The sequence below is a fragment of the Contarinia nasturtii genome, unplaced genomic scaffold (assembly GCF_009176525.2).
Source record: "Contarinia nasturtii isolate CC-2019 unplaced genomic scaffold, AAFC_CNas_1.1 Cnas_scaffold_928, whole genome shotgun sequence".
Classification (NCBI taxonomy): Eukaryota; Metazoa; Arthropoda; class Insecta; order Diptera; family Cecidomyiidae; genus Contarinia; species Contarinia nasturtii.
Genome location: NW_022198275.1, coordinates 4,300,049 through 4,312,775, shown reverse-complemented (window position 1 = coordinate 4,312,775; position 12,727 = coordinate 4,300,049). Strand labels below are relative to the sequence as shown.

At 33.9% G+C, this 12,727-nt stretch overlaps 2 protein-coding genes across 2 annotated transcripts in view; one reads left to right on the top strand and one right to left on the bottom strand.

Annotated features, from left to right (window-relative positions):
• Window positions 1–12,727, bottom strand: part of LOC116342734 — a 42,909-nt gene that overhangs the window by 2,694 nt on the left and 27,488 nt on the right. The window contains exons 7-19 of the mRNA XM_031770452.1: window positions 3,392–3,469; window positions 3,103–3,285; window positions 2,844–3,034; window positions 2,586–2,757; window positions 2,332–2,513; window positions 2,156–2,247; window positions 1,960–2,059; window positions 1,758–1,880; window positions 1,555–1,688; window positions 767–1,457; window positions 628–695; window positions 296–560; window positions 4–227 (exon numbers count right to left, since the gene is read on the bottom strand). Of these exons, the coding sequence (XP_031626312.1) occupies window positions 4–227; window positions 296–560; window positions 628–695; window positions 767–1,457; window positions 1,555–1,688; window positions 1,758–1,880; window positions 1,960–2,059; window positions 2,156–2,247; window positions 2,332–2,513; window positions 2,586–2,757; window positions 2,844–3,034; window positions 3,103–3,285; window positions 3,392–3,469 (2,503 nt within the window). The remainder of the gene's footprint in view (window positions 1–3; window positions 228–295; window positions 561–627; window positions 696–766; window positions 1,458–1,554; window positions 1,689–1,757; window positions 1,881–1,959; window positions 2,060–2,155; window positions 2,248–2,331; window positions 2,514–2,585; window positions 2,758–2,843; window positions 3,035–3,102; window positions 3,286–3,391; window positions 3,470–12,727) is intronic.
• On the top strand, window positions 8,454–10,216 carry LOC116342735 (carboxypeptidase Q-like). The gene is made up of 2 exons (XM_031770454.1): window positions 8,454–8,795; window positions 8,868–10,216. Exons 1-2 carry the CDS (start codon window positions 8,515–8,517, stop codon window positions 10,102–10,104), a joined length of 1,518 nt encoding a protein of 505 aa, XP_031626314.1. The 5' UTR covers window positions 8,454–8,514; the 3' UTR covers window positions 10,105–10,216.

Here is a 12,727-nt window from a genome sequence, read left to right as displayed (position 1 = left end):
TACCAGTGACAATCGGCTGATCGAGGCCGCTATTGTAAGTGGCATTGCCGGTTGTTTTGCACGTTAAAATCACACCGGCACTCGTACCAATCCAAATTAAATCTTTGCACGCAAGAAGCGATGTTACACGAAGACATGCTGCCTTATGCTGGCGAATGATATCATCACAATTGGAAAGCATTTTGTTAACTGAAGGCGCCAAATTCACTTCGAACAGAAGTGCAAGGCTAAAAGGAAATCGAAATACATTTATGAATTTTGGTATTATTAATTTATATTCGAAATAAATGCATACCTTTTGGAATGAAAACATTTGATTTGAGCGGAATTTTGCACCGATATCCATACTTGATTATTGTACACGGCCATATTTGTTATTGGTTTTATGTCAGATGAGATTTGCAGTTGATTTTCAATTTGCTGTGTTGAGCTGTTCATCACTTTAATTGTACCTTGTACGGAACACCATAATTTACCGTTGACATTTAACAATTTAGAAATTGGACTCGTCGCCGAACCCAATAGAATTGTTTGTGGAGATGTTGTATTCCATGTACCATCTGCCAAAAGAAAAATTCATTTAATTAAAAATCTAACATAAAATTCATGTCAAATCTGATAAATTACTTTGGTCTCTTGAATAAATGACTAGTTCACCATTTGCCAACGACACAAACACTCTGTTATCAAGATATCTATAGAAGAAAATAATTTTTTTAAATATCAAACTAAACAATTTCTTTTAATTTGTTTCGGCAACACTTACAATATTGAATATATTGCGCTGACAAGTTGTATTTTAATTTTATTCTTTTTGGTGCGAATGTTATCGGTACAATTGTATACATGAATGCATCCATCTTCAGTGCCTAACCACATTGTCGGTTGATGTTGTTGATTATCATTTGAACAATCGTCAACCGTTTGACTGTGGTCATTGCTTGAGTTTGGTGCCGACGTTGACAATTGTGGTGTTGAACTTGCTTTGGTTGAATTCAATCGACGTAATGGTTGATTTGGTTCTGTGTCGTCATCAGAATCATCATCCGAACTACTTGAATCAAGTTGAATATCACGTTCATTTCCACTGCTACTGTTCGTACCGCCGCTTGAATCATTCGAAGCAATTGATTTTGTGCTAACATTACTCGTTTTCTTTTCCAAATTTGAGCTACCGTGCGATTTTCGACTAGGTGACGATGATGCATTGCTACTCAACGATGCAATACTGTCGTTTAATTTTCGATTACATGCGGGCACCGATGCCAAACACAATATGCGCGCATTACAAACGCCATTACAACTTGTAACTGTTGGTTCAGGTGATAAGCTCAGCACACACACTTGACCCACGTATCCATCACTATTGCACACCCACACATCTTTTTGTGCGCCAAGCGTTGCCGCTGCGCACGTGAATGTAAGACCAGCACGCGTCTTTCGTATAGATACTTTATCTGAAATAGAATTCACAATATTGGTTTATCGAAATGCCCTTGGAATTTACACGTGCGTAAATTGAACGCGTATATTTTTCGTGTTCATGTTTATTACCAATAAATTCGGGAATCGGATGATGATCGAGGGCAGCTGTTATTTTCATTTTAACTTCGTTAAACATTTTTTCCCATTGCGTACGCTTTTCTGACTTCGGAAATACAACAGTTATGTGTTGCAATTGACCACCACTATTTACGGAGAACAAAAAAAAAATTCCGATTGAAAATGTCTTTAGTTTCACATTTAATTCGACTTACGATTGAGTCAGTCCCAATTCCAATAAACACAGTTGTGAGTCGTTTGATTGTCGTTCACTTAATTGTCGCTGCAATTCTTTCTGTAATTCTCGTACATTTTCTTCGATCGTTTGATGCTGACATCTAAATTCAAAAATGAAAATTCCAAACATTAATTTTAGGTTCGAGGGGAAATTTGATGATTTTAAAAAAAAGTGCTAACCGAAGACTCAATGTGATATCGAGCACCTGCTGCAATTTTGTGCAATCTTCTGTTAAATGTTCGATTTCTTTCATGATTTTTCGCACATTTTCATCTTTAGCTGCATGAAAAAAAATCAATTTTAAACATAAATTGTTATTTTTTTGATATAAAAATTGCGGTGTACGATAATTTCTTGAAACAAAATATATCTTACCCTTGATTATATCTAAATCCTCTATGCAAATTTTCATAAGCAGCTTATATTTATTTGTATCGAGAGTTGAAGCAACGCTCATGGGGCAGGTTCTAAAACAATGTTCATTTAATATTTATATAAAATGCAGCTTCAAAATAAAGTCAGTTTCTTTGCTTGCTTGCTTAAACACTTACGTGCTGGGTTTTTTAATCGTTCCACTGCGTCGTTTGATGCTAGTAATAATGAGCAAATCATTAAATAAAAAGAAACCACGTTCCTTGCGACCACCTTGAACGCCATGTGGCATTGAAACTAAATCAAACGATAAAAATTGTCGATCGCTTGACACCAAATCCGAAATGCCTTCGATGACACCCTGAGAGAAAATAAAAAAAAACGGCAAATGCAAATGACGATTTGATTCAATGTCAATAACGCATTTTCTTACTTCAAGTTCACGAAGAGCAGCCTCGCGTTGGTCATTTTCCAATGCTTCACGTTCTTTGCAATTCAAATGCAATAAAATGTCATGTACTAACTTCAAAGCTTCTTCCAATGTCTGTTGGTCGGGATGCTCTTTGTCTGTGTGCTTTATCAGTCTTTGAAACATCAATTCATAGCTGAACGAAATAGAAAAAGAAGTTTCATTTCTTTTTCACTCCACATTTATGTGGTTCTGTAGAATAAATTGAATTTTTTTACTCACTTTGGAAACTTTTGTACTGGTTTGATTAACAAATTGTCCAATGTTAATTTGCCTTTGTGTTCGCGTGCCATATTTTCGAGAAATCGTGCAAATGCTGGCCGATGATTGGATGCCGTTCGAATGGCAGATTTCGCACGATTTACATTATTTACAAATAACGTATATGTCTCCAGTACAGTTGACGTTGAGAACTAGAATGTAAATGAAATGCCATTAATTTCGGAATGGAATGCATATACAAACACTTGAGTTCACATACTACATGAACGAAAGCATCTCCAACACGTTGCAATGGTTCCCAGCTTTCCAACCTCCTTCGTAATGCGTCAAGAAATTGTTGATGAATGCCAAGAATGGTTGGAACCATGAGAAAAATCTCATCGACTGTTTGTGCTTCGATAAGCGATGCATTCTCCTGTGACTTCAGCGGATTTAGGTATTTCTATAGCAAAATGTAAAAAAAAGAAACCAACAACAAAATCGTTTCAATTTATTTTGTTTACAATGCATTAATGCGTTTATCGAGAGGAGTTTTAAAATTGCATTACCTTCACTACCGTTTCCAATGATTCCACGTATGATTTTTCTGTGTTGAATAGTTCGACAACGATGTGCGTTCGTGTATCCTGCCATGATAAAACAAAAAAAAATGAGCAAAAAACAGTTCGGACCATTAAGTTACTAGGCTTATTTTAATGGAATTTTGTGATTTCAGTATATTTATTGTCGAATTCAATTTTCTGTATAAAATGCGCTGAAACTTTAATCGGATTTAAATTCATGTGCGAAATGAAAAAGCCCATTGCGCTGAGAAAATTGCAGCCACATTCAATAGATTTCCCATTCAATTTAAATTGAAATTGCATAAAAAATTGACGATCGATAAAATTTTCCTATTTTCAATGCTCTTGTACACCCTACTTGAATTCTGCACGTTATACTATCAGAGTTATGCTCCCTCTTTTTGGATCATTTGAACTGTAACATGAACTGACATTATAGTTTTAATGCGCTTCGATTGTTTGCCACCGTAAATATGTGTTGGTTTACACCATCATGTACTACACGGCACTGAATCCATCCACTTTCATTTATTGTAGTCAGCAAAAGAGAATAATTGATGAGTGTGACAATAACTAAATATTCCGTATTTCCATCATCATATGCAACATTCACACTCTTTATTTCTATCTCGCTCTAGCGTTTGCTCATCATTCAAGTGGAAAATTTGTGAAAATTACTTATATGAACGAACGACAGAATATACAAAACAACCAGATCGACGATGTGGATAATAATAAAGATTCTGTATTTGCGCGTTTATGAGTAAAATAATGAACGTGAAACCCACAAACAGTGCCACGTTCGTATAAAACACGATTCATCCATCGCACGTACAAAATAACGAGGAAGCACATTGAAACACCAACAATAGAAGGCATCTTTTCGGGTTTTTTTTCTCTCTCGACATTTTCAATAGAATATTGTGAACAAAAATGATTTCATTTGCTCGAAGGAAGAGATTCAACGGCAAATGCATTTTATGTCATCCCAATCGAAATATTTATAACTTGAATACCAATTCTTTGGAATTGTTTTTCTTCATTTCTCTCTCTCTGCCTCTGAATGTGTCTCCCGCCATTTCTCGATCATTCTTTACATTTCAAATTGCGTTTCGCTTTGGTATTTTAGGTATTTGTTTGCGTTACTTGCTTTTACTGACGTAGAAAATGCGCGCTGGCCACGAAAGGATTTGCAGTAAAATTTATTCATGCCTTAATACACAAGTGAATGTGCATGCACACATTGTTTACACACTGCATATTCATTCGATGACGAGATAGAAATTTTATTTTATTTTCATCGTGAACAGAAAAAAAAAATAAAATGTCTTACATCCGTAAGATGAATTTTTCCGCACTGTGATCCACGACATGCATTTATTACAAATCTTTTACTCAAATAATTCACGAGAAAACTAAATCTGACATAAGTTTTAGATAAAAATAATTTTCGAAGCACTTTTCCTACAAAAACTACTAAAGATGGGAATTTTTGTATCGGAGCCATGCCTATATGATATCGTAATCATGTGAAAATTTGCAGAGGTTATTTTTTTCACAAAAAGTTAACATTCTGAAAGTTTGAAGAAATTTCAATGCATATTAAGAGCGAAAAATCCAAAATTTTGTTCGGGAGGTGCCCCTAATATTCGTTGAAGCGTCTTCAAACTCTCGGAATGGTATTTATGTGTGATAAAAATAACCTGTGCAAAGTTTCAGCTCATTACGATATCATACAGGCATGGCTTCCATACAAAAATCCAAATTTTTTGAATTTTTCGTATAAAAAGTGTGTCGAAAATGAATTGTATCGCAAAACTAACGTCATATTCGGTTTCCTCGTACCCAAAAACCCCCCAATACACATTTTTGAGTGTTTAAGAATACATTAAATATCACTTTTGGAAGAAAAATTGAATTTTTCCCATGGATGGACATGGGCATCACACCAGACATGACACTTTACCCTGTCAACCAAAGTCGCTCAAAATGTAATGGTTTCTATTCCTCGGCACCCCCAATCATCCTGTGAAGTCAGATTTTGAATTACTTTTCTTGTTTGAAAGTTATCGTGTTAACAAATTTTTGCGTACAGGGTACAGGGTACAGGGTACGCACATACATTCGGACATCGAAAAAACGCTAGATTCGTGTTCCCTGGCCCCAAAAACACCCAGAAAACACATTTTTTATGGGTGTTAATTTTTCGACCGATTCCAATACTTTACCTTACACACTAGGTGTGTGCGGAAAAGTAATATATATATAAAGACAATTCCCTCTGGTTTTCGAAATGGCGTTTGCTCCTCTCATGTCTATCGAGATTTTTATCACAATGTTTACGTCTTTATTGATTTATTTTTTGTTTTAATTTTAAATGTGCCTCAATAAAACTGGACGTGAAAAAACAATAATAGAGTTTGCCCTTTATCGATAAATGCAAGCTCATAAAGCCATGAATAAATGTACCATTTTGCTAGTTCAGTAGTAGATGATTACCATATTATTATAATAGAGTGCACATTTTCTTCACAAGTGTGTTCGGAAACCAAACAATCGCTTTTTTCAAAGTGGAACAACTTGTTCGATGGATGTGGACTTTTTAATTAACTTTATAAAATGTTGTATATACAAACAGTGAACGACTGAAGCTGAAACGTGATTTTTCGCTATATTGATGCTTTTGTGGTGTTTTATAATAACGTCATTATGTTTATTCGTTGAACATTTTTTCATTCGCGAACAAACAATTAGATCACAATGATGATGATATTTGTGTAGATTGCTTAAATTTCGTAAATGCTTGCTGATTTCGGATGGGGAAAATATTCAATTTTAATTTACCATTTTAAAAAAATCGATATCACATAAACAATGCGTCATTTTCAAACACCAAATCAACTTTTCATAGATACTTTGATTGATATATTAAAGGCATTTGGTCTTTAACGCAAAGTCTCTTGTGTAAATCCAGTGATAAGCTTTGAATGAAGCAATATCATTATAATCCATAATAATGTTTGTTAAAAAGGGAGAGAAAGAATTTGCGCAATTCTCTATTGCCGATGTAATTAAAAAAAAAAAATCGTGCATCAATTGATGTTGTACATTCCTAAAAATAGTTTATCGGATGACAAATGAAGCCATTTTACATTAATTGTGTGGGTCGAATCTATTCGTTATGTCGTCATAACAAGAGGAAATTATTCGATTTACACAGTTTATTTTACACGTAATATTTATTCAAACTGAATTCTGCCAATGACTTTGCTGGGATTCACACATTTTTCGGTTTATTTGGATTTTTTTCATTTTCTTATCGGCGCAAAAATTCTCTTTATACAAAGCAATATTAGCAACTGGTAGTCAATTAATGCGTTGAGCCACGCGATTTAACAATATAAAAAGTGTTCATTTCTTTTTCGATCGGTGGGGTGTACTTTTACAAAACATGGAAAACAAATCACCGTCTAGAATATACCTGTTGATTGAAAAAGAAGAATGAAATAAATTAAAACGCAAAACTCATACAAATACAAAATCGATACGAAGGCATTGTGTTGTAATTGTGTTTTTGCCACACTAGAAGCCAGTGCGTACTATAACAACATCATCACCATAACCGTTGTGCGTACATATACGATCCCGCGAAAACATGTCCATCAAAATCGATTTGATGGAAAACAGATGATATATGTATATTTCAGTTTTGTTTTGAAGATATATTATTACCGATATAAATGGTTGAGCTTTGTTTACAAAATACGAAGACGTTGTGTGTTTCAAGCACATTTGTTTTCCTTGTTGAACTCATTGAATATTTCACGCATCAAAATTTTCCAATAATTACATGTGAATGGTTTTAAAATGTATAAAATCAGTGAAGAACAGTATTGGGTGAATGGGAAAAATAAAAAAAATGGAAAACGAAACGAGAGAGGGAAAAAACACACACACACCGGAAAGACCAATAATTAATATTATCATCATTACACATTTTGTTCGGTGTAACGCTATTTTTAGAGGAAGATGGAAAAAATGCCATTTAATTATAAACCAACAGTTGCCTTTCTACCATCGACATCGCCTTTGTCCATCGAGAATGGCATTTAAATAAGTTAGTTTGTTAGTGTTTGGTCATGGATCGACTTCTATTCGTACACCGCTGATAAGAACGGATATTTCAATTTGTGTGTTTATATATATTTTCTTTTCTCTCTCTCTCTCGAATATTTCGGACATTCTAATTTAGGTCATTTGCCTTTAAAACCGTCAACTCCGTATATCGATTGGACGAAAGTTCAATATCCTACTTCTATCCCATTTTGTTTCAATTAGAAAAGGGAAAAAGAATCACATCAATCATAAAATCATGACATGAATATTTCATAAGCTTGAACGGAAAAATACGATTTTCAAATGAGCGTACAACGAAGCCAAGCCTCATTGCGTGCTGACTAATTAAAAGCAAATGCTTTTATTGTACCATAATTTTAATTTAGTCGTTTTTCGCAATTATTGCTGTTAACCGAATAACAGCTTAGTAGTTTTGATATTATTACATTTTTTTCTGTAATCATCATGTTTCGTTTTAGATCTGTGGGATATGATGTTGATTTTTTACGAGTCTATCGAACTTCACGAAATTGAATACACTGACTTAATTCAAACAGTTTTATTAATTAATTAACCGTAAAAGGATTAAATGATAATGAAACATGTGATGTTTTAGTTTCACAAAGCTTATGACGATTCGAAGACTTCAATGTTTCAGATACGCTATTTTTTGCCCACAGATTGACTTTCAATAATCATTTAATCTTCTATTCGAAATCATATATCATCGCATAGTTATTTAACGCATGATTTGTATCATGATGAACGACTGATATGGAAGTTTTTTTAACTTACAATATTGTTTCAGGTGTTGTTTATTCATCAATAAATAAAATATTTAATGAGCTTTAAAACGTAATCTAATGTGAGAACGATAACAAAAAATGAGATTATGTTATATGAATACGAAACGTGAAATGATCTGGTTTTGATTTGCTGCATTCAGTATAATAGTTTAATTTGTGAAGTGTACATCTTATATTTTCCAAAAAATGTTAAAAAATCGATATTTCTATGCCATATTGGCATTGGTTCTGGTTGTCTTGGGAGTCGTAATTATATTTAAATTCACAAGTGTGAGCAATGAGATTCATGCAAATGAAGTGCTTGGCACAACAGCAGAGGTGAATTCAAATATAGCTGATAATGTTAAAGATCAATGCGCCAGCTTAACACAGGAACTCATTGATGAAATCAAAGCATATCAACCACTTGTACATGAAATCGCAAACGCCATCGTCGCTGGAAAATATTCGGGGGATACATGGAATGCGTAAGAATAGAAATTTGAAGAAAAACATATTATTCTTATTGGTTGAGCATGATTTTTATGTAAATTATTTAGATTGGCTGAAATGACGGACAAATTTGGTGGTCGAATGTCGGGATCAAAGAGTTTGGAAAATGCAATTGATTACATGGTTGATGAAATGAAGAAAGCTGGATTAGACAATGTTCATACGGAGAATGCTACTGTGCCTCACTGGGAACGAGGTTATGAAAATTGTCAAATGTTAACACCGAGATGGACAAAAATTAATATCATTGGATTGGGTAGTTCTGTCGGTACTATAAGAGGCGGTTTGTTTGCTGATGTTGTTGTTGTCGAGAGTTTTGAAGAATTTGATAAATTGACCGAGGCGACTGTACGTGGAAAAATTGTACTATTCGTGCCAGAGTGGCAGGGATATTCCAAAACTATGCAGTATCGTTCACAAGCAGCCTCAGTTGCATCGAAAAAAGGAGCTGTGGCAGCTTTGGTTCGATCTATTACACCATATTCAATTGCATCATTACACACTGGCTCGCAAAAATATTCAAATGACGTTAAAAATAAAATTCCAGTGGCAGCAGTTACCGTTGAAGATGCATACATGATGCTTCGAATGTATCGTAGAGGTCAAAAAATAACCTTGCATCTGGAAATGGATGACACAAATCTGGAAGATTTTGTGTCACGCAATACAATTGCGGAATTAGCTGGCGAGAGAAAAGCTCCAGTTGTAGTTGTTTCGGGGCATTTGGATAGCTGGGACGTAGGTGTTGGTGCCATGGATGACGGTGGCGGTGCATTTATCGCATGGAAAGCATTACACTTATTGAAACGGCTCAATTTGAAACCAAAAAGAACAATTCGTGCAATTCTATGGACTGCTGAGGAGCAAGGTCTTCATGGCGCCAAAGCATATGAACGAGAACATAAGCCACATGAAAGAGAAGAATTTAATTTTTTCATTGAAAGTGATGTAGGCACATTCACGCCACTTGGTCTACAGTTCAAAGGCAATAAAGAGGCTGAGTGCATTTTCAAGGAAGTTTTAAAACTGATGTCGCCATTGAATGCAACCGAATTTGATACAGAATTTATGGGTCCAGATATTAGTCTATGGGTCAATCGTGGATTCCCAGGTGCAAGTCTTTTTAACAAAAATGAAAAATATTTTTACTATCATCATTCGGTCGGTGACAGTATGCTCGTCGAAAATCCAGATGATCTTGATAAAAACACTGCCTTGTTTGCTGCCGCCGCTTATGTTATAGCCGATTTAAGTGTTGATATGCCAAAAGATATCAAAGATTAAATTTTTAATAATAAAATAAGACATATGAATGACAATATTTTTAATTCTTTCAAGATGTAGATTAACTCAAAGATTAAACAAAATGTTGACACAGTTATCAGTTTGAAACAAAAGAAATTAAAAACTGGGAAATGATCAATAAAAATACATAATTATTATAACGATTGTGTTGTTTTTCTTTAAATTTTACGATCTTTCGAAGTGATGAAATTGGTTTGCAGTGTTGTTAAATTCTGAATTAATTTTAGTCCATTATATTTGAGTAGATATATGATTTTTTTCTGAAGAGAACTTCAGGAGAGAAAATCTTCTGCCTGCCCTCAATTGCTTTGTACTCTGTAAATGTGAACATTTTTCCGAATGATTTTTTTAATCAACTTTTCTAAGGTTCAAAACAAGCGAAATTTCCTCGTATTTCACAAATTCCACATGTAAATTCATTCATTCAAATATCGTTTGTATTGTAAGAAACACAAAAACGTTCATTTCATTTAATTTCAATTAAACGTGAAATTCTTTTTTCTTTGAAAAAACAAGTTGAATTCACTTACTTCTTTGTAATTGTTAAAGATCCATCTATGTGCGCCAAGATTTCGTGTGGTACGGTCGAAATCCTCTTCAGTATCTGAACATTGGTCAGACATTGAAAATGGCGCATTTGAATTCAGAACAGTAACCGTTGCAGTCATGGGATTGATATTGGGATTTGTTGCTGCTGGCATTGTAGTTGCTGTTGTTGTTATTGTTCTCGGCGTAAAATTTTCGTTTTTCTCTCGATTTTCACTAATCTTCGTCGTATCATTCGATTTTTTTTCGTTAGAAAGATTTTTACCAGCGTCAATTGTATTCAAAGAGTTTGTATTTAAAACCGACATTTTCCATCAATCGTCGAAGATTTTATTGAAATGTTCACCAATTAAAGGGACTTTTGTGGGCTTTGGTTTAATATACCATTTCTTTGTGATAGAAAAAAAAAACAATATTTTTTAAAAATGGATCATGTTGATAGAGAAAAGAGATTGCATAAAGATTTTACAAAATTCTTTTGAAAATATTTCGAAATTATGACATAATCGAAGGACGGAACTTTTAACTTCCGTACCGTAAATATTTTCGACGGCATAAAGGGTACAGAACTTTCAAGATCAAAAGAAGCCATGGAATTTGTATTACTAGAAAAGAGTTTCTTACGAAGAAAATATTCACAAAATTAATGTTCAGGGTCAAACATATATGTTCATAAAGTTTACAAGCTCTTAAACATCATCATTCACACTTAATATTCACACTCAGTTATAGAATAAAAAATAAATTTTGATAAATGGATCGTCTGAAAATGGCATTTTTGTCATTTTTTTCGAATTGGCATTAATTGCTACACTGAACCGATAACATTGCTGTATACGAATGTCATCGAATTTTCAGTTCAGCGGCTCACGCGCGCGTTCAAAGCCAATCTAAAAATAGGATTTATTTGGCAACTTCTTTAAGTAAAGTACCGACCGACACACATACACAACACAAGCGCACATTTGCAAATATTTTACAGCACACAATTCACATCATCACATCCAAATCGAACTGAATCGAGAACAGATGTTCTAAATAGTTCTTTTTTTATTATTTTCTTTTGACTGCTCACGAATTGTTTTTCTTCGTTCAAATTATTTTCGTTTTTCGCGGGACAACAATGAAAATGGTTTGTGTGTAAAACTAACGTGACATACTGATCATTTCAGAGTCATAAACCATTCAAAACATCATTAATCATAAAACTAATGCCAACAATGTTCAATTCTTGAAACGCAGTTATTTTTTAAAATATTGATGTGACATTTTCCAGTTTTCCATCTAATATTCTTCTATTATGATAGAATAAAATGAATAAACTTCAACGTGTTTGTCACATCAAAAGGTCACTATGAAATACGCAAAAAGGTAATAGATTCAAAACCAATACAATACAACTTAATTGACAGAATATTGGGTGTTTAATATGATTGAATGACCGAATCGAATTGTTCGTAGTTGTGGTTTGTTTGTGTATATGCTTGTTGCGTAGTTTTCGAAACCATACAAATTCACATAAAACGAATGATGGAAATGCCATTTTATGAAGTTACTTGAATGAAACAAACGCTTTTATCATAATATCGAATCGATGAATTTATTTTTCATATGCCAGATAAGACGGAAAAAGCACTCGAACCGAAGCGTAATTTAAAGCAATATTGAAATGTTTTTGTGTTATTGTGTGCGCGTTTTGAATTCAACGCAATAAATATAACGATTGATGGGTATTTTCCAAATGTTTTCTGTAAATGTATTGAAATTGGTGTTGTTGGTGCTGATGCTCGTTCGATTAATTTCCAATGAATATATTCAATTTACGTAAATACGATTGCTTAATATTATCACAGCTGATTGGTTTTTCCATCATATCGGAAGAGAATATCGCACAAAATAAATAAACCATTTAGATAAATACACCTTTCAGCCACGGTGTGAAAAAAGCCTCGGAAAATATCGAAGAAGAAAATTGTGGCTTATTTTAATGAAAGCAATTCGATTCCAAGTAGATGAACCGTTGTGTTGATTGACACACGTTCTCACTAGTGATTGC

Bases quoted from the DNA above. Each gene is read 5' to 3' on its own strand.
- LOC116342735 (XM_031770454.1), top strand. From the start codon at position 8,515: ATGTTAAAAAATCGATATTTCTATGCCATATTGGCATTGGTTCTGGTT. The intron at 8,796-8,867 runs GTAAGAATAGAA...TAAATTATTTAG, and splicing joins TCGGGGGATACATGGAATGC to ATTGGCTGAAATGACGGACA.